We start from the raw sequence: 26,084 nt of genomic DNA on the forward strand, positions 1-26,084 counted from the left end.
ATAAATGTATCTTTATTTTTTATAGTATAGGAACAACTTGAGAGCAGGATCAGATTAAATATATCTGTATTGATAAAACAGCTCAGTCATAATCTCTTAAACTTTATCCCAAGTAAACAGTCTTTACATACACAGGGTAGGAAGCCCTGGCTTTAAATAAATTTACCTAGTTAAAATCTTCTCAGTTGAGAACTGGAGGTGTCACTATTTATTACCTCTGGTTTGTAGTCTATTACTTTTTAACAGCCACGGGAGAATCTCAAAAAAATTTTACATGTAGTTTCTTTAGTCCAAACTGATTTTGCCCTCACTGGAAGCAAAGATTTAATACTTGCGTAACCAGTGGTGAGGAAGCTCTTTCACAGAAAGAGGAGTTGATGATACAGTTTCTTTAGTATCTCACCATCAGGGACACAGGACATACCAAATTTTCCCTCAGTAAGATCTCTGAAGGATTTTCCCACATAATCTGAATTTCAGAACTTTATAAAGGTGCATGGTACCTGGAGTATTTCTGTTATTTCTGAGAAGACAATTCCACTTAAGAATTCAAATTTCCTAAATACAAGTAGAATTTATATGAGTTCCTCATAAGCATCTTTAAACACAGATCTTGGATAAGCATGTGGAGAAAAGCCCAAATCTAGCCAAATACTTTTCCATATGGTTACAATTCTTGGGAGTATGAAGAAAACCCAGAGCATAATAAAAACAATTTGACTAATATTTGGGCTTTCTAAGGACTTTTTAATACAAGGTCCATAATACTCATCATCTAAGTGCCTGATCCCGGTGGCCAAGGATTACCCTGAATTTCCATCAAGCCCCTTCCTTCTAATGGTATATCCTTATTTACCTGCCAGAAAATTGAAAGCATAAGGGATAGAGGCTGAGAATAAGCTCCTAGTATTACTAAAATCCTTTAAGGACATTTACTAGATAGAAGTGGCAGATGGAATCCAGCGCTTATTGAGAGTGCCTCAGGTGTTCGAGGCAAGACAACAGCAAACACATATTAAAAGTATGAATCAGCTTTATACTTTGTGTTAAGTAAGGCAGTAATGATAACAGTAAAAGAAAAGAAAAATCAAAAAAAACCCCAAAAATTTGAATTTGGTTCAAATTTTACTAAAAAACCCCCAGCATTTATATCAGTATCTACATTATTCTGATCACTCAGAAAGCCAGATCTTACTAAGGATGTCAAAGTTATTCTGTTAATTTCCCTTCAATAAGACAATTTTAAAAAATACATCTAACTCTGCCATCCAATTTCACCGAATTCAAAGCACTGTAGTCACCGTTCTCTAATGTTACTATTCAAACATAATCTCATTTTATAAAGACAAACTGGTTATTTTTCAAAAGGGATGAATAATTTAATTAGGGGTAGCAATGTGTTTAGATTATCAAATTTAGGACACAGAGTGGGACAGAGATGATTATTTTCAATGGGATTCATCATACCTAGATTTAGCAGTCTTAAAGCCTGACAGCTAGACTAGCTTTGTTATCTGAGCTTTATAGCCAGAGGAGACAGCCAAGCACACCGAAAGGGTGATTCAACCTAATCTAAGGCAGGTTTCTAAGATACTGAGAGAGACTGCCCACAGGCATATACAAAAATCAGAAAAGATATTAATCAGAAAAATGAGTATCTAAAATCAGGATATTAAATAATTACAAGGTGTTATGTACACCTCCTACTGTGCTTTGCAGTATACTGCATATATGTTTCTTTTCTCAATCAACAGCGTGTACTATAAAGAGAAAAATATGTTGCATAAAGTAATGGCTTGGTAGTCTCCAAACAGTATTTTTCAAGAGGATGGGGAATATACAGAGAAAGGATCTTGATAACACAAAGGATGGTGGATCTCACCATCCTTTTTTGGTAAATAAAAACACAGAGCTGCAACAGCACTGAACTTGCAATACCAATATCAGCAAAGAGTCTGGCTCTGGCTCTGATCCTGCCTTTCTCGGTACTCAGTCACTACCCACAAGCAGTCAGCTGCACGATTGGGAACTTAATTTTCTGTTTAACCTTGTCAATAGTGCGAAAGATATCTTGTTTTCATTTCACTAGATTATTTCTTCCTGCACAAGGCTCTTCATATTTCAGCCTTTCTTACCTGCTGCACTTACATTTTTTTAAATTACATTTTGACAGAGATTTTCTGATTACTAACACAGTTACCTATGGCAAATAGATACTTTAAGTTCTGCACATTTACAAAAGGATCAAAAAATACAGACAAAGATGAAAAACAAGCAAAAAAAAATGACACTGATGTAGGAAATGTTCATTTGAGTGAACAGAATATAGCTAATAGTTAGTATCAGCAGACAACATATCCTATAAAAATAGCTCATTGGGATATATTTTTCTAAACATACCATGGCTGGAAATATCTATTCATTTTCCAGAAGCAGAATTCTCCCACAGATACAAGCCTAAGCTGACAGCTGCACTGGAAGCCTCCAAATCCAGGCAAATTTTGATCCAAAATACACACTTAGTTCTGACTTCCCACTGTAAAAATATATCTGAACTTGACTCTTGCATATGAATGTTTCCAAATTTCGAATCTCATTTGGGCCTTCATGAATTGGAACATTTTTAATCTCATGAGAAAGCTTTACTTACTTAACAGCCACTGAGTAGGATGACTATAACATTAAAAATTCTCATTCAAATTTAAAGATCCCCAGAGTTCACACAGTCACATAGAAATCAGAAGTTAACAGGATAATTATCACATCCTGATTCTTCAGAGGTGCATAAAAAGGGGCATATTAATGTGCTGCACAGGACTGTGTATGTGTACATAACCAGGGATGCCTGCATCCGTGGTGATGATCCCTTGACTGCATACAAACTGCCTAATTTCCAAAATCAGGAAATAACAAATAAAAATTGCAGATCCTTGTTCCTTAAGCATCTCGGATTCCTAGGGCCTAGGTTATATTTCACAGGATATCAAGTCAACAAGTTCTAAAACTCAGCCTCTAAAAGTTTAAACTAGATGCCCATGCCACTACTGAGGGTCTAATCATGCAGACACATGTGAGCAAGTACATGGATCAGCACTGAGACACCACACAAAGCACATGAAGAATATGCAGGTGACTAACCTGGACCATTTAAGTACTGTGTAAGTGAACAGTGCAATCGCACTATTATAGGCTCTGTGCGAATTACATCCCAAGCCACAGCAATCTCTTCCTAATTCAAGATAAAAAGAGAATAACAAAGACCATTAGCCATCATAAAGAACAACTGCATTTTGTCAATCTATACCTTAGGGCAGGCATAAACACTGAGTTTCCATTCATTTACCCTAATGGAATATCTGCTCCAACTTTAAACTTGAAATTAGGACAAACTATTGCCTGCTGATGCCCATAAGAGTAGTGTTAGACTGCTTTCAGTTCTCAAGTATGCTCATTTGAGCTGGGTGCAGGTTTCTGCACAGTACTGCATCTGCAGTGCAGGCAGACACATTCCCCTCTACCAAGAGATACTGCTTCAAAGCTGAGGAGCAAAGGAGCAAATAAAGATGGAAAGGAAGCTTATCCCGTAACACAGAGCAAAGGAAACATTTGCTCCTCCTTAAGACTGATCAGATCAATTCACAGCACAATCAGATTCTCTTAAATTTAAAAAAAGCCCCAGAACTACTATCTTATGTGCTGAAGTGACCTGGGAATACGATACATCTGTGCAGAAACTAATGATGCCCCTAAAAGCACTAATTTTCATTCTGGAACTAATGACAGCGTAACTGTTAGAGCAGCCAGGCTGCCAGCCGGCAGCACCGCTGTCCTGCGTCTCCTTTGCCACTCAAGCCTCTCCCTAATCAGCTGCAGATGTTGAGAAGTACACAGGAGCACTCTAGCCAAGGTCATCTTCCCTCCCAGACCATGAAGTGCTTTCACCCAACTAACGTTTAGGATGGCAAAACAAGAAATGTATTTCATTCACATCAGTTACAAGATTTACCATTCACAAAGTACGTTTGAAAGGAAATATACATGCAGTAGATAAAAGCTGACAAAACATTTTAATAACGAGATTGTAAAGGAAAAGAAAACCTTTCCATAGAGCAGCAATCAATAACATGACAGCCACTTGTGAAAATCAAGCTTCTGAAGAAGAGACATCTCATTGATTATCTAGAGTCTGATGTGTAGCAGAATTAAATGGGTATTAACGTTCATTATGTAATTCTGTGATTAGATTACTTACATCAAGAAAACTAACATCAATATGCAGATCAATATCTACATCATCAATGGCTCCATATTCCCTGAAAGGAAAGAATTACATTAGATTAGAGGTCTTTAAGATACTCCTCAGCCCAACAGTACTTAGAACAGGGAAGATTTTATAAAGGATAATCTTGACCGTAAATTCAGAATGGTTATAAAATACACATTTACATAGATCAGATCAATATTCCCAGTGGGTGACCCTCTGCTGCACTGAAACTTTCTTTCAGTATATATTGCTTAAATAAGCTATTTTTTTTTTTACACGAATTCCCTCAGTTCTCACTCCATTGCTGCTATGCATTTCTGTCTCACGTACTGGACAAACAAATCAAGAAAACAATGATGGTCACATGCTGTTCCAACTTATAAGAAAGGGAAAACACGGTTAATTAAAAAAATATTTTAGGTTAATACCCAGTGATCTAAGTAGAAGCTTGAAATAAACAGACATTAAAAACAAATACGACATAGCCTAGTTGTTTCATTGTCCTCTGAATTTTTAAATATAAAGTGTGACTGTTTTGTCTGTCTTCTGATTCATTCTCAGTGCTCCTACCTAGTGTATTTGAAGACTTCTGAAAAATAGGGCTAGAAAATATTTGTTCATACACGTAAATCAAAAATTGGTTTCTTTTTTATTTAAATTGCTTAAGTGGACAATTCTGTAGAAGTGCAGTCACTTCTCAAATTTTTCACAGATTAGCAGATTACTCTTCTAAATTTTTGCTTTACACTGCACGTATATGCTTGTTCTCATGTTTTTCAACTATGCTAGATAAAGACAACACACAGCAGCAACTGGGCACAAATGAAGCTGATAACGTAATTGTGACAGAGGAAAATATTTTTGTGAATATACCTATCTCTTAACAAACTAGTCTTTCAACCAGTGGCAGGGTCTAGTTAGCACTGGAAACGACCAGTTCCTGACCACAAAGTCCAAGTGTACATAGGCCTTGATCTTCCACAAAGCTTTGTGAAGGGAACCTCTTCTACCAAACCTCGGTGTCTCTGCAGTACTCTCCAGTAAGAGCAAACCGGAGCTCGCTCTCGATCAGACTTGGCTGCACATGGGAGGAGGCACGCCAGCGCACCCTTAGTGAGTGACTTGCTGCAGTCAGCAACTGGAGCTCCGGGAGAGCGATGAAACTGCATGCTGAAAGTTGTATTTCTGATTTCCAAGAATTTATTACTATTTTCAACTATTGGAGAGTGCAAGAAGCCTGAAAGTTTTGCACATGCCAGAAGCAGCTACAGATGCCAATTTCTAATGCATCGAGTCCTAGGAGATCTCAAAGCACCATAAATTAGATGCATTAAAGTTTTTAAAGGTTACATAAAATGTTGCTGTTTTAAGAGCCTAAAGGACCATACTATCAAGGTATATACAGTTTCATAGTTACTAGTTTGGCGACTAAGTATTTATCTCATTCATTTCTTAAAGCCATATACAACTATTTTGATTGTAATTCCCCAGGTCCTCTAAACATAATGAATTTCCACTTAATTTAAAAGGCATAGTACACCATAGTTGTAGATAAGCTCTCTCTTTTCTTACACTAAAATCATAAAGATTACTGTTTAGAGGTAACTTGGGATTGTTACTTGCACTATATGTATGCCTAAGGTTATTATTGTCTCCACATTACATTACTTGTTTCGTATGAGAATTTTGATATTTTCTTTCTGCTACATCTTGTCTACATGTTATTTTTACAAAATTATTACAAATATATACATGGAAAATGAAGTCATAAAAATGGAAGAGTAGAAGGGACTTTGAGATATCCTACAGCTATGCACACTTGTGTATGTCCCACAGAAATTTTGTGGAATTTCTTTTCACAACCCACCTCTGAAGCAGGTTCCACAAACTCCCTGCACAGTCTACTGTAATGTTCCACCAACTTACAGTAAGAAAACTTTCCTAAAATCTAACTTATTTCTTTTTATTAATAAAAAGTTAGTTTATTTTTGTCTCTCTCATGATGACAATGGAGAACAATCGATCACTTATCCTGTCTATAAACAGCCATTTTTTTCTCAAAGGAATGTTATTATGTCCTCTCTCTCTTTTTTTTTTTTTTTTCCAGACTAGACAAATCCAATTCCTTTAGTATTTCCCCAGTGACAATATTTTCTAAATCTCTTATCATCCCTCTTGCTCACCTCCTGGGCAGAAGACATAATCAGAAAGAACAGAAGCAATTTAACAAGGGTTTAGTGTCATGCTGAATAGTAATTTCAGCAAAATACAATAGCCTGATCAAATACCTATTGAACTGCAAAAGAAAATTATGTTTTAGAACAGGCTTCCAGGACCAGTTTTCCACATAGCCAGTTGTATTAGTATTCAACCACAAAACGAAACCAAAACTAGCATTACTGCCAGCTAGCAGTGTTCCTGCAATATGTAGAAATCATTGCTTCAGAAATGACTTTTTTCTTTTTTTTCTTTTTCCTTTTTTTTTTTTTTTTTTTTTTTGGCAGTGAAGCATGGCCTACATGGAGTGCCATCTCCAAAATGTTAAAGGTTCCAGAATATGGAAGTGTAAAATGACATACCTGAGAGATACTGCATTAGGACCATAGATCTCTCTCACCGCTGTTAAATCAGCTTCCAGCTGTGGGTGCTTGTGAAGTTCTCCATCATAGCTAACCTACCAGGAGAAAAATTGCTAGAAGTTTTTTTTTTATTATTATTTCATCACTGGCACCTGTTTAGGATCCTGAAAATTCTCCCAACAAGATGTTCTCAGATGTGTAAAAGTTTCTTAACGCTATGCCCAAAAGCGACACCATGGTGATAAGCTCCAACATTGGAGCTGTCTGGCTCTCCTAAGCCATCTGAGATTTGCAAAGCGGGAACCCCAAATCTAAATCTCTTAGGACCGAGATGTCTCATACGTAACATTACTTGGAGTACCAAACTACTCAACATAATGCTTTCTGCAAGTTATTTTCTGCTAGAAAGCAGCATTTTCCTCAAAGTGGAAAATGAAGGGAAATAAAGCTGTGTTCGGGCAAAACGGAATGTGCCACTATGGTGTTTGCCATCCCTGAATTAGTGCCGCAGCCACGCTGACGTATGCAGAGGAGACTGCTGAGTTCTGTATATCTGCATTGGCAAGTATATTCTGTAACAGAAGCCCAAGGGAGAGGGAAAGAGTGCTCAAAGGCAGCAGTATTGTTGTTTCAGTTCCCTGTTCTCTTTTGCAAATGTACAGAGGGTAGAGATTCAAAGAAAGAACTAACAAAAGAGTCTCAGAAAAAGTGAATATAAAAGCTAAAAAATCTGATAACTTTGCTGTATCTGAAGGATCTGTGTTTAGAAAGTCTCAGCATTTAATCTGAGCCCTGATTCAGATTATTCTGTCCCACATAATGACAAAAGGTTGCATTTTCAAAGGGGATTAAGTGATTTACAAACCTAAATCCCATTGAAAATCAATAGGACTTAGGCTATTGAATCACTTAGCTACTTTAAAGTATTTATTCATTAAATCCTTAGGGAGGATTACAAGCAGGTGCATAGAAAGCGGATACAAACATTTAATTTATGACCAGAAGTTCGTATCTTATTTTCACTGCCCATCAAATGATGTTTCCCATTTTCCACGATCCTTGTTTCATCATCTTGTCTTTCCAGCTGTAACCAGTCGGAAATGTTAGCATTATCCCTGACCACCACCTTTTTCGACTGTGCTGATCACACAATTACACTGGCATGTATAAATTGCCCTCTGGTTGTTAAATATTTTTTGTCAAAAACCCTTAGAATTCACTAACCCTATTTTAGACTCCTCTTCCAAGAGTTTCTCTGTGGGAACAGCCTCACTCGTCTCAAATGGCACAGTTTACCTCATTTTTTGCCCACATATACAATCAACCATTTTGTCTTTTTTCATACTGTTGAATCCCTATACACCTGCGTGCTCACTTGTATGGGTAACTCATACAATCATAACATTCGGAAAAGCGTAACATCCAAAAAAGGACTGTTCTTTTGAGTAACTTTGCTCACTATCTGGTTTCCTATTTATTGCCCAAGTCCCCAGTACTATCATTTATTTAATTCTACAGGTCTTCAGAATTGTTTCTTCTGCCATGTAATTTTTAATCCTATCTCCAAAGGAGACTTTGTTGTTGTCTCCTGTTAAACATACTTTTAGTGGTGTCTTGGGCTATTTTTGTCTTTGTCCTCATTTTGATTTTCTAGTTGCATACTCAAGATGTTCATAGTAGTTTTATTTTTATTGCTGATTTAATTGTAATTTAACTCCTTTCTTTGCCTGCTATCATTCCTGTAATTAAATGCACTAACTTAAAAAAAGTACAGGGCAATATAATATAAAGCTTCCACTTCAAATGTAAGATGGCTAAATTTTGATCAGTACTGCCTATTAGACAGCTGGTTTAGACCTTGCAAAATGATTTACTGGTCTTTGTAGTCCTCCTCCACAGATAATATTAAAATTTATTTGGGCACTGACAGGCATCCTCTGTGGATCCAGGGCTGTGCTTTTACCGTAGAGCACCTCGCCCGTGGCTTTGCCCCCAGCCCGGCCGGCGGCGCAGCGTGCTCCCACCGCCCCTGCCCGCGCGGGGCCGCGGCTGCCGCCGTCGGCGCGACGCGCTACGGTGAGCGTCAAAGCGCCGCACGAGAGAACGCGGTAACAACTAACGCTGCACAGTAAACAACGGGAACGACGCAGGGCAGCACAGCCACCTGAAAGAGTTTTCTGCGTTTTTCAAGGCGAATTTAACTGAGGAGCTCAGAAAAAGAACGGACTGCTGCCTGAATCAAAATTTGGTTTTGTAATAACCATTTTACATCACTAAATTGCAGTGCTGTTGATTTTACAGAATGTCAGTCCTCCAAAAGGAAGCAGATTTGGATCCAGTCTGACTTCCCACTTGTATTAACAGCAGGATATGCTTTAAAGAGTAAATAATTATTTCCTGGAAGTAAACTGGATTTTTTTTTTCAAACCTATTGAACAACAGCTGTTTTTTTCTGTTCCTACAGCTTTACAGTTATAAAAGAAATCATATTATTATACATTTGATATAACTATACTGTACAATATATTCAGTATTTCTATTATAAAATAGTAGAATATACATATCATAGTAATACACATACACACTACATTCTATAGTATACTAAATAACAGAAGAAATAAATCATTGTTATAGCTTTCAAATGTTAACATTCTGAAATTTGTGGGAAAATATCCTTATTACCTGTCCTCCATAATAAAATTCTTCAGAGTCATTATCGCCTTCAGAATCTTCTTCAACTGTGCTGTTGTGCCTGGACTCCTTAATTAAAAAGGAAAGGTAACAATGATACAGGTGATATCTTTTGGTCTTGTATTTATACTTCTAATTACGAATGCTGGATTCTGTCATTATAAGTAAGCCCTTCCTGCTCTGCAGTCAGAGATCTCATTTTTCTCAAAAAGTACTACAGGCCTGTTTTGTCAATAGTGAAACAGCAGATAAAACCTGTACCCAGTAAACTGGGCACATAATAACACTCTGAATGTATGTTGGATAAATGACACTTTGCCTGGCTACAGAGGCCAGATGGTATTCTATGGAACTAGAGACACTGGGAGAATATTCATGAATATTTCACTCTGTGCTTCTGCAGAGAGCAATCAGAACCAAGATTTTCATGATAAAGTTAAAGCTAAACCAACCATAACTTACTCATCAAGAATGCTGGTTTAAGGAACTAACTCAAGCTCAAGCATGGAAACTCTTTAGCTCCTTTCTGTGAAAAACTCTCTGATACATTTCTGCATAACTATTATTTTTAACGGAGGTATCAACTGTTGCCAGAAACGTTCAAAAGTTATTTTTATGGCTAGGTCCATTATAAAACTTCAAAAATGAAGGATCAGAAAGTACCCAATAAACTTGTTTGCCCAAATAAAACCTGCTCCAAGTAAGTTGGTCTGTGAATAATTTCACTCAAGCAAATAGAACTGATCACAGTACAGTGCAGCTCAGCAGCCTATACTTACCACTATATAACTGTTTAAAGATATTAACCCCTGCGTGCCACAATCTGTTTGTAATTCTTAGGCCTTACACTAACAAGAATCCCCACAAAATACTTTCAAAAACCTTAATTCTTCATTTCAGTCCAAACATGATGTGCTTATTACATGTTTTTATTTATGTCCTGCACAGAACTGCCATAATGGAATAAAAACCAAAGAGAAGAGCCAAAGAGGAGAAGTTATGCCTAAATCCCATAAAAGTCAAATATAGTATTATCACCAATTTCTATAGTCAGATATTCTCATCACATTTCCTTACCTTTGCCTCTAAATTCGTGCTGCATTCACTGCATGTATATGGAGAGCAGAAATTGTAATTCAGCCAATTACAAAGCATTTTTTTGAAGACAAGGGTTAAAAATCATTTCTGTTTCTACTTTGCTGAAGAGAAACAAAGTGACTTCAGTCTTCTTTGTTTAATAATAACCTTAGCTTAAGGGGAAGTGTTTTAAAATAGAACTCACATGAATACAAATTCAGTGCAAACTAAAGAGAAATGAAACTCTTACACCAGAATGGTGACAAACCCATCCTACGCTGTCCAAAACCTGTAACTGTCTGGCCAACAGAAACAGTCAATGTTGAAGACTTTTACGTAACTTTTTTTTTTTTTTTTTTGCAGTACTTACATCCTTAAGTACCTTGTTCAATTAAAAACAAAATAAAAGCTGAAACTCTATCCCATAAAGCTAACTGCATCTCAAGCTTTTAATCAAAAAGGTAAACTATTATTGCATTTGAGATGTCTCACATATATAGAACACTATACAATTACGAGGTAGTAGAAGTAAAATATTTCCAGTACAGCTTTGTTATATATATATATATATATATATATATATATATATATATATATATATATGTAAAATCCATTACCATATGTGCCCATGGTTATCTCCCTTTTCCAGGACCAAATACAAATTTCAGTCTAAAAAGCAGTAATGAAGAAAAATGTATTCCAAATTCAGAACCATTCTTACTCAGGAAAGTCCTTAAGTTCAGCACCTGAAGTCTGCACGTAGTGCTCAATTTCTTGCTTGGAGTGGGAACAGATACAGAACTTTCCTTAAGCCTTAATACTGTCAGCACCTGTGGACCTCATGCTAGCATCACTTCTCTCTTAAATTAATGTCAAGAGGGAACTCTGATAAAGGTACAGCACAAACACAACTGTGACTGGAAGGGCTTAATTTTCCAGATGCTACTTATGATGAATAGTGTCATGAAGAGGTCCAGAGATACTAGCAGGATTGCTGTAGGCCACAGGAATAAGCAGGGAACTGAGAAACAGGATGCAGTCCTGCGTGCAGGACTAGGTTACAAGGTAATGGCATCCTGATCAACCTCTCTGGCAGAGCTGTATTTCTAGAGCAGCCAGGGTCTGGGTCACTGTTCAACAAGCAGTGATATAAATGCCAAAACTGCATCTCCTAGGGTGACAGCATCCATAGCCTAACTGAGCAATTCAACGGCAAGTCACTCAGTGAAATGCAGAGCCCATCTTCTAAAACACGCAAACCCACAGCTTGGGTAAGGATGCCTTTAGGATGAAGTCTTTGATATATTTTCATATTTATTCTCTGTAAATCATTAATATGTCTTTTGTTAAAATATACACAGAGAAACTACATACCTCTCCAATTTCCCTCTGTAATTTTGATTTTATGGATAAGCAGTAGTTGACATCACTGGTTTTTCTTAATTCTTAAAAAAAAAAAAAAAAAAAAAAAAAAGAATAAGGAACATCTGAGAAAATGTGAAATAACTTTGCATATGTAGACCTGAAATATTTAATTGGAGTGGTTTTATTCTATTTTAAATTACAAGCTTTATTTATTTTTAAATTACAGTCATATCTGCAGTACAAATTTATCCTAAAGTTCTGACTATGATGATTTTTTGAGTGTCACTCCACCAACATCAATAAAATTATTCTTGATTTACATTGATACAAATAAGATCAGGGACTGAAGATTATATTGGTTTTCCAATGGAATTCAAAGTAATCCTGTTACGTAAAAAAAAACCCTAAAGCATTGCAAAAATAATAAAAAGACTGCAAAGTCAAGTAATCCTATCTGATGAACTACCAGAATTAAGACTTCTATGTACAGTCTCTCCTGCATCCTGAGATTATCAGAGAACTTGGCTGTTAAAATGTAAAAAAATCTCTACAGTGTATACACAAATCTTGATTATCTATTGTATAAATGTGGCTAGATCTCTGAAAAGCATGCCCTTCCATGTACAGCACTGAAATAATTTCAAGTGAAAAGGATCCTAAAATTTTTTATCACAGGAAAAAAAAAACATATTTTTTCCACAGCCTTATATTCTGAAATGACTGAACAATTTTGTTCAAAGTTTTCTGAAATAATTCACCAGAGACAATGGTAGCTATAAACAGTTTCATCCCCAGTGGTGAAGATCTAGTGACATTTTAAGCAAGTGAGCATGAGAACTTATAATTGGGAAGAGTTAAGCACCTTGACTGGATTCAAGGAGCAATGCACAAGACTGCAAGACTTTAGAAGAATAAAACGCATTCTGCCTACACAGCTGTGTTGATCCCAGAAAGAAGTATTTCAGTTTCCTCTATTCTCAAATGTAAGACTAGCCATTATAGCAAGCCTGTGAGGAAATAGCAAGCTACCCAATTACACACATTAACACATCTCTCTTTACGTAAGTGTAGAGTCTTGTCTTTTCTCCCAAATGTGAACTTGATAAAACACTCGGAACTTAAGATTACCTGTAGCAATCTGATGGAAAATTACTGGGATTGGCTCTGTTGTAACTAACACATCTTCATCGTTATCTGAACTGGAAACATACGTGTTATCTACAAAAGAAAAACAGGTACATTGAAGTTCAATGGCGCTGTTCAAACCTCTTCCTACAATGCCCATTCTATGTTCACCCTTGTACCATAAGCTCAGCACGATAATCTTTCCTGGTGCCTTTATTTCTGCTGAGAATGCTAATAATAACAAAAATACCAGAAGGAAGATAGAAGATTCAGACCTACGTTTTATATGAGCAAAAGCCTGTATTCCAGTGCTGAGCCAGAAGCATTGCTCAGAACCACCCCGCAAGGCTCATGTGGGGCTGAGCCAACTTGTCCCCAAATAAAAACGTGTTCTGCATTTCTTGCCATGCCTGACACTAAAAGTGAAGCTAGGTCTGTGTGCAGAGTAAAGGCTGGATCCAGAGCCCGGTGTTCATATAACATCATTATGAAGAACGTCGGTGCCTCATTTTGGCTGGTTCCACAGAGGGTGTTTGAAGTATCTTACAATCACCAGAGAACTTTTCTTCTGCCTAGTGCAGGAAAAATCATCTTTCATCCAACCACCCAACTTAACAAAAACTTATGGATATGAATCTGCAGAGTCTACCCCAAACTTTTGTTCGCAATTTGGATTTAGAGGAAGACATTATATTTGTGATTTTTTTTTCTCTTTTGCTTTCAAACAAACCTTTAGCAACAACTAGCAAGGAGCAGTAACTTTGTACGTTGCATCTGCAGCAGCTAATTTTGTGTGAATTGTTGAACTGCCTATGATGGTAATAAAATTTTGTTTTCTACCGACCTGGGCTGAATCGGAACTTATGCTCTCGAGCAGAAATGCTGACAATTACGATAATCACAGATAAAGAGAGAAATAAGAGAACTGAAACAAGGACTTGATCTCCCGTGATGATGCACACTCTGGCCTCACTTCAGCAAAGGGCCTAAAATCATACATAATTTTAAGCCCACTGCTGCACCTGGGTCTCACTGCCTCTGACTACATGCTTCCAGTGAAACATTAAAAACGCAACATTAATTCACAAGTAGTATCATTTGCATTGCAGTGGTTCTTAGAGGCCCGTGTCGAGAGCAGGCGCCGGGGCTGCGGCGCCTCTCTCGCGGTGGCCTCAGCGGTGTTTCAGGTGCGCTGCACCGCCTCGCCGACGAGCGGCCGCGCTGCCGCACGCGGACGAGCGCGCGGGGCTTCCCCAGCTCGCCGCCTGCCGTCACGTTCGCACGGCTCTGCCGCGTCTGACGCCATCCCACACCTTCGCCTACCTGCACTCCTGCACCGCCCCGTGGGGTGACGCTCAGCGAGCAATCCGCGCGCTGCGAGGAGGCAACCGGTCCTGCAGCCTGACAGGGCGCCTCCCTGCGCCCGGCTCTCCGGCGGGCACGCTAGCTCCTTCCATCCGCTCAGCCGGCGCAGGCGGCGTCTGCTCTGCCACGCGCTGGCACAGCGACACGCTTCAGAGCCACACCACAGCGCGAATAAAACGCGGCGCCTCCAGCCATCTGCCAGCATCTACTCCTCTTTCTCCCGCGTTTGTCTACTGGCACCTAGGCCCTCCAGGCCTGCAGGGAGGCTGTAAACCTCCCCCCTGCGATGGCTGCATCTCAGTCTTCCCATGAATTCCTGCCTCGCCTCTACTTGCGTTTTCCGCCGCGCCGTCACCACTTCGGCCTTACCACGCGGGGCAGCTCTGGGAGGCAACAAGTGCCCACCGCTCTCCCAGGTTTGGGCCTGTGGCTTGGCGCTACCAAACTGAGGCAGTGCAATAAGGAAGGTTATCATTTGGCTCTGAACATACCTAATACAAAATATACACGGATGGATGGAAAGAAATCCACCTGCTAGAAGTCACTGCTGTAGTGTATGAAAAAGTAGGAAATACACATATGAAACAGTAGAAAACAAGAGTCAGAAATCACATGTGCTGTACAGAATATAAAATCACCAAGATCTACATATATGGAAAAAGGACTACTCAATAACAGTTTTTATAGATTTTAATTATATTTTTATGCCCACTGTTTGTCATTCTTTCTTGGCAGCTGGATAATAACTTTTAACTGCCAAGTTTTGTTTTCCATCTGGCAACCACTAAGGGTATTTTTCTTTCCTTCTTTAGTTCTGCCAGTCTAATGAAACTTAAGATACTGGTTTTGGTTTACATTCTGGTTCTCTCCATCACTGCTGCTATCAACTGAGTTCTAAGAAGAGGTGTTTCTGTTAACGTGTGTGTAATCCATAAATCACTGTGAGAGTAGACGATTGCAGTTCTGCAAGTTTTTGACAGCCAGCATGTATCACTCAGAACACTGATTCATTAGCAAAATGTTTGCTACTGTAATGATTCTCACAGGAGTCACGATCGATTCATATTAATGGAACTTCAGTCTACTCATTGATGTTAGAGTCTGTAACTGCTCCTGAGGAGCACAGTTTTCCCCCAATTGTGTCAATGTTATGAGAAAATGGTTACAAAGCTTTTTTGCTGAAACTGTTATTACCTACCTCTAAATTTTTCACTGATACTTTCACAATTTCAGCAATGTATAAATAACTTTGAGACATTACTGTCTCAACACCATTCCTATTAAGTTCTTCAGTGTGTCTTTATGGGCATACTTTCAGCTTTCACTTACAATTATGAAACTGTCAAATACCTCCCATTATTTAAAGTTGTCATGCCATATAACAGTTCCCATAGCTATGATTAACACTCAGCTGTTTGTAATCTTTTGGTACAAATATGAACCAATTGAGCGATAACATCACACTATTATCAGTGCCAAAATGATGACGATGCACACACAACACAATGCAGGCAGCTAAAATATATTCTGTATCCAAAGCTCTTCTTATGGTAACTAAAATTTACGTGTAGTGGTATAACTTCTGGCTGAACAAACATCAATTGTAGAGTAGCTTCTTTCTTTCTTTCCCTTCTATTTTCATATATTTATTAAGTAGACTAGCAATTTACCTGATGATCAACTCTGACAGCCTTCCCCTGAATTTTCAAACTTGATCCAACGCGTATTACACACACACAGTCTCTAAAGGATGTAACTGATATGTATATGAGCTAAGCAATCTGTAAAAACTTATCCTGTAATAAATTTTGTTTGATGAGTACATGCTCTTCTAAACTTCACCAACTAGTAGCAATACTTGAAGATCATCTTGCAGTTGAAGAAGATACCAGCACAGAGCTTTCCATGCCTGACACTATCACACCCTTACATGTATCTGAAACATCCCTTAAAAGACATGCTAGAGAAGAGACAGTCACAGTCAGCAGCAATGTTAAGTTAGAGGTTTAGTACAAAGAAAGAAGGCAAAGAATCTGCTCCACCAAGTCAAAAGTATTATATTTAGGCCCAAAGCTGTAAAATGGCAAAGAGTTTCCTCTTTAGGAATTATCATTCCTAACACAGTAAACATCTCTTCATCACAAAGCAAATGTACATACTGCAAAAACCTGAGATGTGAAATCAGCTCTTCCACAGGCTTGAAGGTTTAAATTTTAATCAGTAAACACACACACAGCTGCTTCACTCCCCCTCCACAAGTTAGCTATAACATAAAATGTTCAAATTTTAGCTGGCTTTAAAATACAGGGGCTGATAGCAGAGAATATTCAACAAGTTTTAGTGACGCTGATTCAAAGTCACTCAGCTTTGTAGAACATCAGAGCATGCTTGCAAATAGCATCTACGAAGGAGGTTTGAGACCTGCCAGACAGGAGAGTTTGCTGGAAAATAAGACCTCATTTGCTGCGGGACTAACCGTTTGTTCAGTGTTGTAGTTTTGTGACTTAGCGTGGGAGTTCTCAGAGATTAAGTTCCGTGTCTTTACAAAAGTTCACATGCTGAAATGAATAAATCCATTGTTGACATTTTATAAAAGAAAAAGTTAATGACGATGCAGATTTTTTCAACTATTTGTCCCTCCTTTCACTGTCAGGTCAACAGAGCAGTCAATTAATCAAGTTACAATTGGTATGACTGTGTTTTTTATGAATATGTTTCTCCAGTTACTATATGCTTTTAATAGATTAGCATTAGTAGCAATTTTTCCTCTATTTTTTACTGGTGAGAAAAAACCTCTCTCATAAAAAGTGTGAGTATTCTTTCACAAAATCCTGTTTGACATCAATACTGAGAATGACCTCTCTGTATCTGTTTCAAACATTGTGGTGTTGTGAATAGACATAGTACACTCCTGTTTATCAGTGAACAAGATCAAAGCCCTACTTTTTCAGAGATTCTGAAAGAAACAAGAAATTTCTTTTAGAAATATTACAGAGATGTTATGGATAACCATCAAAAAATGCCAGAGGGTTTCATATCGATTACTCAATATATTTATACTTTTAAATACTACCAAGTGTCGAATACTCCAAAAAGGTACAATTCAACAGTATCACCATGAAACCTTACTTGGGTACTTCCTTGTCTGCCCTCACCCCAGCTTCCCTTTCCTAGCTCTGCTAACCTCTATGCCACCAGCAGTATTCATCCAAGGTCTTTGTGAATGAAATCAGGGAAATAAGAGAGATGCAGAGCTACTGGTGCATTGGAGTCAGTCCAATAAACTAAAATGATTAAGGGATTGGAGTATCTCTCATATGAGGAAAAGCTGAGAGAGCTGGGACTAGTCAGCCTGGAGAAGAGAAGACTGAGGGGGTATCTTATCAAATTGTTTAAGTATCTGAAGAGAGGGTGAAGAAAGGATGCAGCTGGATGCTTTTCAGTGGTACCCAGTGATAGGGTGAGAGGCAACAGGCACAAACTGAACACAGGAAGTTTCCTCCGAACATAAGAAAAACTTTCTTTATTGTGAGGGTGACAGAGCACTGGAACAAGTTGCCCAGAGAGGCTGGCCCAGCTTGAGCAGGAGGGGTTGGTCTAGATGATCTCTTAATGGTCCCTTCCAACCTCTGTGATTCTGTTAAATAAGCTAGCTGAAAAATGCCTTCTTTTCTTGCTTGGTTGTCTTTCATATGAATCATTCCCCTTGTCTAAGTTCCACCATTTGCCTGCCAACCCAGCTCAAGGTACAGCAGGGAGTTAGGAATGAGCAGCCAGGAATTGTTCTGCAAGTTTATGTTATGGAGACATACGCATGCACAAACCCTCAGGTCCAGCAAACCCTGAGAGGTAACAAAGCACATACCACAGGCTTAACTTTAAGAATGTGGGTAGTCTTATTAAGATCTGACACACTGAAGTGCTTTACTGGACCAGTGCCAGATTGCTCAGCCTCTTGAAAGATCAAGCCTTATCTACTTTGCCAAACAAGATTTGGGCACTTCCAGATCTCTAACATTGATGGTTCCAGACACTGAAAGCATCACAACCCCTGGCCTCAGGAAACTTGTGAACCAGGTTTTCTCACCCTGACCCAGCTGACAAATGATGCCTGAAAAGGAGAAATGACTGTGAAAATAATCTAACTAATGGAGAATGATTAGCATAAGGATGCACCTGGAACACATTAACACCTTTTCAAATATTCTCATCTGAATATTGCAAATTGTGGCAACATGCATACAGGTGTCATGGACAAGAATGTTGCACTGTACCTGGGTAATCCTCAGAGACATGCACGGAATAAGACACACTGCAAAAAGAAAAAAAAAAGAAACACAGAATTAATAACAGTAACTGCTGGCATAAGATTTTTTTCCTACTCTTGTATTATTTTAGGTTTATTTATAGGTTTCTGACAGTTTCCAGGACAGGAAGCAACAGCTATTTTGACAGCTTTTGAAGTGTTCAGCTAAAAAAACAATTATGTCATGCCCATTCTGAACGCTTATTTTGCTAAACTGGCACATCTTGAATTCAACATTCTTAAAAAGAATAATCAGGACTGCACTATGTTCAGTTTAGAATAGTATTTCACAATGTCTGTACTTACGCTTAAAAAAAAACTTGCTCTATGAACATCACAACTGGAAAAGCCTACATTCTTCTGCATCTATTCCTGGGGCTAACTCAAAGCTCAGCAGGAAGCCTTTCTTGCCAGTTGAGGTACCCCTGCATTATAATGGGGAGTACCCCCATTACTCACAACACTAGCTCTGTATGGTTTGGACTGCTTTCTCCGTCCAAAATCCCGTATTTATAGAAGTTGCGGCAACCTTCTTTGACTTCTTCATCAAGTTGGGTAGAAATCAAATTTAAGAGAGCCACAGTCACACTAAAGAGTAGCTTTTTTATGCAAATTATCTGAACCTCTTTTGTCAGAAAATAGAAATACAAATATACGGTCTCAATTTTCCAGCTCAGTCCACATGTGCTTTCCCTACTACCCAGTGAGATGCTCACTGAATTCACTGCTGTGAGCAGTACAAATGGATATAATGGTCTATTCAACTGTCTAAGTACCCTCTGAGTCCTGTGGGTTTTTTAAGGTTAGCATATATCTTCATTTTGCCTTAAATAAATTCAACTCTGGAGCGTGCTGAAAGCTTCCTGCCGTATAATTAAAGTTCTTTCCACTTCTGAATCCTATAAATTGCATGTGTCAACCTACACATTTAAATAATACATGATGTGTGCTCACATCTGCAGAGTTAGGCAGACACACAAAGGCAGGATGGCAGAGTTCTCTGAATAAATGTTCATATGCACTGTACATCACCAAAACTTGATGCAGTGGATCATTCTAAATTAGGTGAATGTAACTTCCATGCAGACTATAAAATAAATCTGTGTATATTTTTCTTTTTCTCCCACAATAAGTTAAGTGAGCTCTACTTTCACAATTCAATGACCATGGGAGTCAATCACTAAAAAAAAGGTATATATCATACTTTCCTCTATAAGTGAATCTATTACAGCACAGCTCAGTTTTCGCACATAATTTATTCCAGTATAATTCATTTTATGTATTGTTTGATTAAGAAGCAAAGATGCCTGTTTCTTCAACAGCTGCACATGTTCACATAAATGGAAGCAGAAAGAGGGTTTACTACAGTTGACAACATATTTAGCCACACAACTCTCTGATAGCTTCAGTCATGCCAGCATTAAATCCCATCATTGTGTAAATTCAACACTGTGATTTTTCTCTTTTAGTTATTTTTCAGACATCTGGAACAGGCAGTGTCTGTATCCCTTCATCTTGGATAATTTTCCCTAAAGATATGGGACGTTTAAAGCTAAATAATCTGCTGTGGCATTAGCTATCACTATTTCAAAGAGGAGAACATTCCAAAAAAAGAGAAGATCATCCAGTGTGGGACAGGAAGTTTTCAGAAGATATGTTTGTAACCACAAATTCTTCCTCCTACCACCAAAAGGAGTCCTTCCAAGTAAAATTAAGACTAATAAAAATCTCTTCACAGCGAGGGTGGTCTAACATTCCAAGGGGGTTTACAGAAGTGGCAGAATTTCCATACTTAGAGGTACTCAGAACTCAACTGGACTAGGCCCTCAGTAACCTAATCTAAATTTGAAGCTGGATGTAACTTCAAAGTTGGTTTTGCTTTGAATGATGGGTGGAACAGATGACCTGCACAGGTCTCCTCCCATCCAAATTACTCTATGTTCCTAAGTGCACGTTTCCTATGACAGCGTCTTTCTTTTCCTTCTTCATTATGTGATATCTGTCACAGAAGTATCTGTGGCCACATTAAATGGAAAATAATGTGAAAAAATCCTATACAGTCTTGTGAGATGGAATTAAAATGAAAAGGTTCATGAAGATGCAGGTTACTAATCATCTGATACCAGACTTTGTAATGATTGCAAGCAAGTTCAGGGTCTAATCCAAAACCCAGGGAATCTCATAGTGGCCTCACTACTATGATGAGCATCATAAGAGAGGGGAAAGGAAAAGTTTTTTTAAAAAAATAAATAAAAGAGTATAAAGTAAAATTATTGTCATCCAGTAGTAAAAACTCCCTCCATAGACAAAACTTTGCCATGAAAACGTTACATCATTTCCACTTGAAAAAGCATTAATGGAATATGTAACTGCCAAACCAAAATCAAATGATAAAATGTTGGCTGGAATCAGACAGGTCTGAGCTTCCACTTCAGAACACAGTGTTTAAGGGAGACGTAAGCCAAAGATTACAAAACAAAGTGACTGAAAACGGAATGTTTACTTCCAAATAAAAGAAACTAGAAGTTTTAGTTAGTAACACTAGTGACTCAATTTTGGAACTGAGTTTAAGGTTCCCAGCAGAACTGTTTGTTTATTATGCTGGGTGCATTTAATCTGAAATTGCTAACTGTTTACATGAATAGCCTCTCCACACACACAAAAAAAGACTGTTCATTTGTTTTTCTTCTATTTAAATTCTTATTTTCAGCACATGTTGGGATCCCTGTGCTGCCCTCTCTCGAGGGCCCCCAGACCACACAGGGGATATACTCTGAGAAGTACTGCGTCAGAGAAAGCTCTAAGGGAACAGCTCTTAGATGGGCTATTCCTCTCATACGTATTTGAGCTCAGAGCTGGGGAGAATACATGGCTTGTTTGAGCCCCACAGAGTGAGGCTGAATGAGGCTACTCAGAGTGGTGCTACTTTGCTTGCATTTGTAATCCTATGTTAGTTATGTTCAGACTATGGAAACAAAAAGTCAAAATAAAAGAACTGAATGGAACAGAATTTTTCTGTCCCCACTCACTTTGGTGATCACGTATGATCATATGATCACAGTCTGGCACATTTTTCCATACTCAGGATAAACTGCTTCCTACTGGTTGGGCACTTGATTTATCAGAAGACAAGACATACTAGACTAACAAGGTCTCTTTTGAGGTTCCAGTCCTGCAGTCACTGAAACATTTTCTTACTGGCTTCAAAGACATCTAGAGCCAAGCCAGGAACACAGGACTGTGATGGCCTAAAGCACTTTCAGTAATCATAGACCTTCGTGAACATGCAGCTCTTAACAACTCTCGGTATTAAATTCTCACTGAGCTAAAGAAAGCCTTTACTAAAGCAGCTTTGTTTAAGTATTCGGAAATGTAACTGGAACTAATTTAGGTCTGGTCTCCACGTAGAAGTACAACATGATTATACCAGTGAGGGGTGTGATTCTTCCTTCAGGTAGTGCAGTTCTACTGCACAACCCCATTGCAGTTACATTGCTATAAATACAGCTTATAGGACTATAATTTATTTCCATTCCCATAAACACATCCTAACCGGCCAACCATCATCCATGCTCATTCAGTTATATTGCTTTAGCTACATACACACAGTTAAACTCTTGGGTGTAAACAAAGCCCCAGTGACCACGTTATCTCTGATTCCAGCTTAGACACTTTGCAGAAGGCATCCTAAAATACATATATTTCTTGATCTTTAAGCTCAGAACAACCTTCATACTGGAAATGGTCTTGCAAAATTTTTGTTATTTAGCGAACAATAAAGTACCATATGAGAAATATCATGTTTCACTGCTTATGAGATTTTAATGTAAACCTCTTATTTCTTAAAGTAATATTCATATGCAGAGCTCCTGCCTTATTTTAGCAATAATTTTATTTGTGGAGCATTTCTTGCAAGCATTTTCTAATATTTTTCAACAATATCAGTTCTTTCTTTAGAGAGATTATCCTGTAAAGGTCTATGTGCATTTGAGAACTGATTTATAAACTGGATGAGGATGCACAACATAACTGCTATTTTTCAGATGAATCTGTTTCATTTTGATACAGAACAAGCAGATTCACCTGCACTTGACATTAATTTCTTAAAGCTGATTAGAAAGGCATTTTAGCCTGTTTAGATTCACAACTTGCAGAGTCAGTATCCACATCCACATTACTTGGCAAGTAGACAGACTATATGCCACCAGTAACATACACCCCTAATGCTTTGAGATTTGACAGAAGCAGAACTAAATGGCCTTCAGACATCCCTGACAAACAACATTTTTACGATACTAAGCCACAGTCCTATACAATAATCTTAAGTGGGCTTATCTCTTGTGGGGTTCAATAATCAGCACAGAGTCCAAACAGATTACACTACTGGGCACAGGCCAGTAAAAAGAATGCCAAAATGTAAGCTCCTGGGCAAAGAAAAAAATGTCACGAAAACTTCCAAAGACAGCAAAGCAAAAGTTACTGAAACAAAATACGTTCAAAAAAACAAACAAACAACAAACAAACAAAAAAAAAAAGAAAAAAAAAGAAAATAAACTCCCTTAAATATAACAGTTTTGGGGGGATTACATGAATTTAGCCCATATGAAGAAAAATGAATGATAGCAATGTTCTTCCATAAGGTCAGCTTCCTGATATAAACTCACATCAGCCATTATACCCAGCTTTATGCCTCTAAATCAACTTGTAATATTGTTTCCTGTGCCTAGAACTGTAGGTTTTATGTATCATGGTATATACCACAGGATCAAGCATTCATCTTGAAGCCACAACAGTGATGCTATAGCTGAAGTACATGACGTGTCATCCCATCAAATTCACATTATCTCAACTCATCCTACCTGTAGTTTCTCTCCAGGAATGAAACCCTTTAAGTTGAATTTCCAGCTGTTTTACACAGCAGGAAAGAATGAAGCATCTGGCACAAGTATAAGATTTATGCCTATGGAATAGTTATGACAGACAGTTTAACCAGCTCTGTCCCACGGCAACAGCTGAATTAATGCCTTATTAAGTGTGGAAACTGTGATCTAGTTTCTATTCCAGTTTTAGCTGCTTCTCCTAGAGCCAGGGATCCATGCACTAATGTTGCAGCTTAAAAACTCGTTCAAGAAAGGGAACAAGCTTTCTGCTGTGTGGACATTTATGGTCATCAGATATCAATCTATAACACAATAGAAAAGATATAACAATAGAGTAAATGTGACCTAATCTCAATGGGTTCAGAAGTACATATACTAAAGATATTATGTTTTTAAGCTATCCACAACCCTACATCTATCTCATCAATGACTTAATTATTAAATTAAAAAGAGCCACCAAAGTCTGTTTCCGAAGAAAAATACTAAGACTGAAAACTATGGACAAATATATAAGATTAAATACTACTCTGGGATTATATGCTAGGGACAACTTCTGAATGAGTTGGTAAGCTAAGAAAAAAAAAGGGGGAAAAAGTGTTAGGGACATTTTGTTAAAGAAAAAATATCCTGGAAAAAACCTTTGGATTAAAGGCCTTTTTAATGATCTGAATATTATTTCTGAAAGCACAGCATGATATAGGCCTGATGTTTTTACTCCTTATTCTAGATGAAGCAATAAGAAGGAATAAGAACAAGGTTCAGTTGCAGAGATTCAACTGAAATTGCATTCTTTTACCAATTGTTAGCTATAAACTATCACAATTATTATCTATTTTATAACATGAAAAAGAAGAACACCACCTTCAGCCCTTTGTTTCACTAGCTTCAAAAATGGTCCAAATCTTTGAACAGACTCTTATCGCTTTCATTCCCTTTTGCCTCCTCTTCTACCTCAGGAAAAACGCATTCTGGTTCTGAAGCCAGACCCTTGCAATTGCTTCTCTTCTGACTAGGGCATTTTTACAAATCTGGTTCCATAAGGATTACATCCACAAACACAGGTTATTCTCTTTTCTACTAGCTGGTCTGAGATCCAGTTTGAAACATAAAAGCTTGGGAATAAATCACATCACAAGTACAAGGCAGAAATTACTATTTTCAGAAGATGTACAGTGGGACACCCTCCAAACAAAACTTCCGGATTGCATTCCGGAAATGTCTGACATTTGAACAAGTACCTTGAGAGTTGGTAAGAGACAAAAATATTTATATATCTACCACCTGAAAGGCCAGGCAGACTATTTTCACAAAAATTTTGGAATACATAGACAGAATCAGAAACAAAATCCATAATCTATTACTTTTTTGTTTGTTAATTGACATTATTTGAATCTTAGGAAATTCTCTGAAAGAATTAATGGTTTAATGTTCTGTAGAAGGTTTCAATGTCACCATCATTCTTCCAATTTGTATGAAGATAATATACATGCAAACAAGAGCAGAAAAGACCCAGCAGCCTTATATGGCCACAAGTTCTCTTCAGCTTAGTGAACATCGCCAAAAGTCAAGCCTTCTAAGATCACAGTTTGGAGACATTTTTAATTACATTTTATGCTGAAAACAGCACAAACAAAATCAGTATAAAGCAATTGAAAAATAAGCAGAAAGCAGTACCAGATTACTTAAGCCAGAAAAACGTAATGCAAAGTTTCCTTTTGCTGTTGAAAACTGTCACAGCCATGAGTGAATGAGAAATGGTAATTCTACTGAGAATTTGTGAACAAATGAGTTAGCAAAATATTTGATCACTTGGTATCAACGTATTTAATAGCATAATGGTTGTGGATACCTCTCTTTGCTGCTCTACAGAAAGAATGCAACCATGCCATAGGTGGAGCAATCTCGCTAACCCACACTGGGGCTTTTGAAAGAATCCCTCCAACTCTGCACACATCAGCGAAGGGCTGTACCAAAGTCAGTTTTCAGAAATGCACGTAAAACTATGGCAGCACTCTATGTTTTTTTAATTAGGTAAATTATTTAATGAACTAGTGGTAGTATTGACTTTACAATGTCTTTAGTTAAAACACACTGGAGACTTAATAAATTTTAAATGTAATGCATATCACATTTATGAGTGAAGTAAATACTATTCAAAAGAGCCAAATGAAAAGATCAGCAAGTATTGTATTTCATTTATTCAAGATATCTTTACAATAAGGTCCAGGTAATGTGACAAAAATATAATTAGAAAAAAAAAAAGTTTCAATTGCATAAAACACTAACCACAAAATGACACGTGTCTAAACAGACACGTAGAGAGATGAATAGCTAGTTAGAATCAGGCCAGTTAGAAATATGGAAGATAGCACATCATATGATTCTGAAAATAAAAGCTTGCATAAAGCTTTTTAAATTCAAAAAAAATATAT

General features: G+C 37.7%; 1 protein-coding gene across 3 annotated transcripts in view; it reads right to left on the minus strand.

Moving 5' to 3' along the window:
- Positions 1-26,084, minus strand: part of PARP8 (poly(ADP-ribose) polymerase family member 8) — a 133,354-nt gene that overhangs the window by 36,469 nt on the left and 70,801 nt on the right. For all 3 annotated transcript variants that reach the window (XM_062599101.1, XM_062599099.1, XM_062599100.1), the window contains 7 exons: positions 18,741-18,778; positions 13,105-13,194; positions 11,986-12,056; positions 9,526-9,603; positions 6,844-6,938; positions 4,253-4,313; positions 3,139-3,229 (listed from right to left, as the gene is read on the minus strand). In XM_062599101.1, the coding sequence (XP_062455085.1) occupies positions 3,139-3,229; positions 4,253-4,313; positions 6,844-6,938; positions 9,526-9,603; positions 11,986-12,056; positions 13,105-13,194; positions 18,741-18,778 (524 nt within the window). The remainder of the gene's footprint in view (positions 1-3,138; positions 3,230-4,252; positions 4,314-6,843; positions 6,939-9,525; positions 9,604-11,985; positions 12,057-13,104; positions 13,195-18,740; positions 18,779-26,084) is intronic.

The sequence above is a fragment of the Rhea pennata genome, chromosome Z (assembly GCF_028389875.1).
Source record: "Rhea pennata isolate bPtePen1 chromosome Z, bPtePen1.pri, whole genome shotgun sequence".
Lineage (NCBI taxonomy): Eukaryota > Metazoa > Chordata > Aves > Rheiformes > Rheidae > Rhea > Rhea pennata.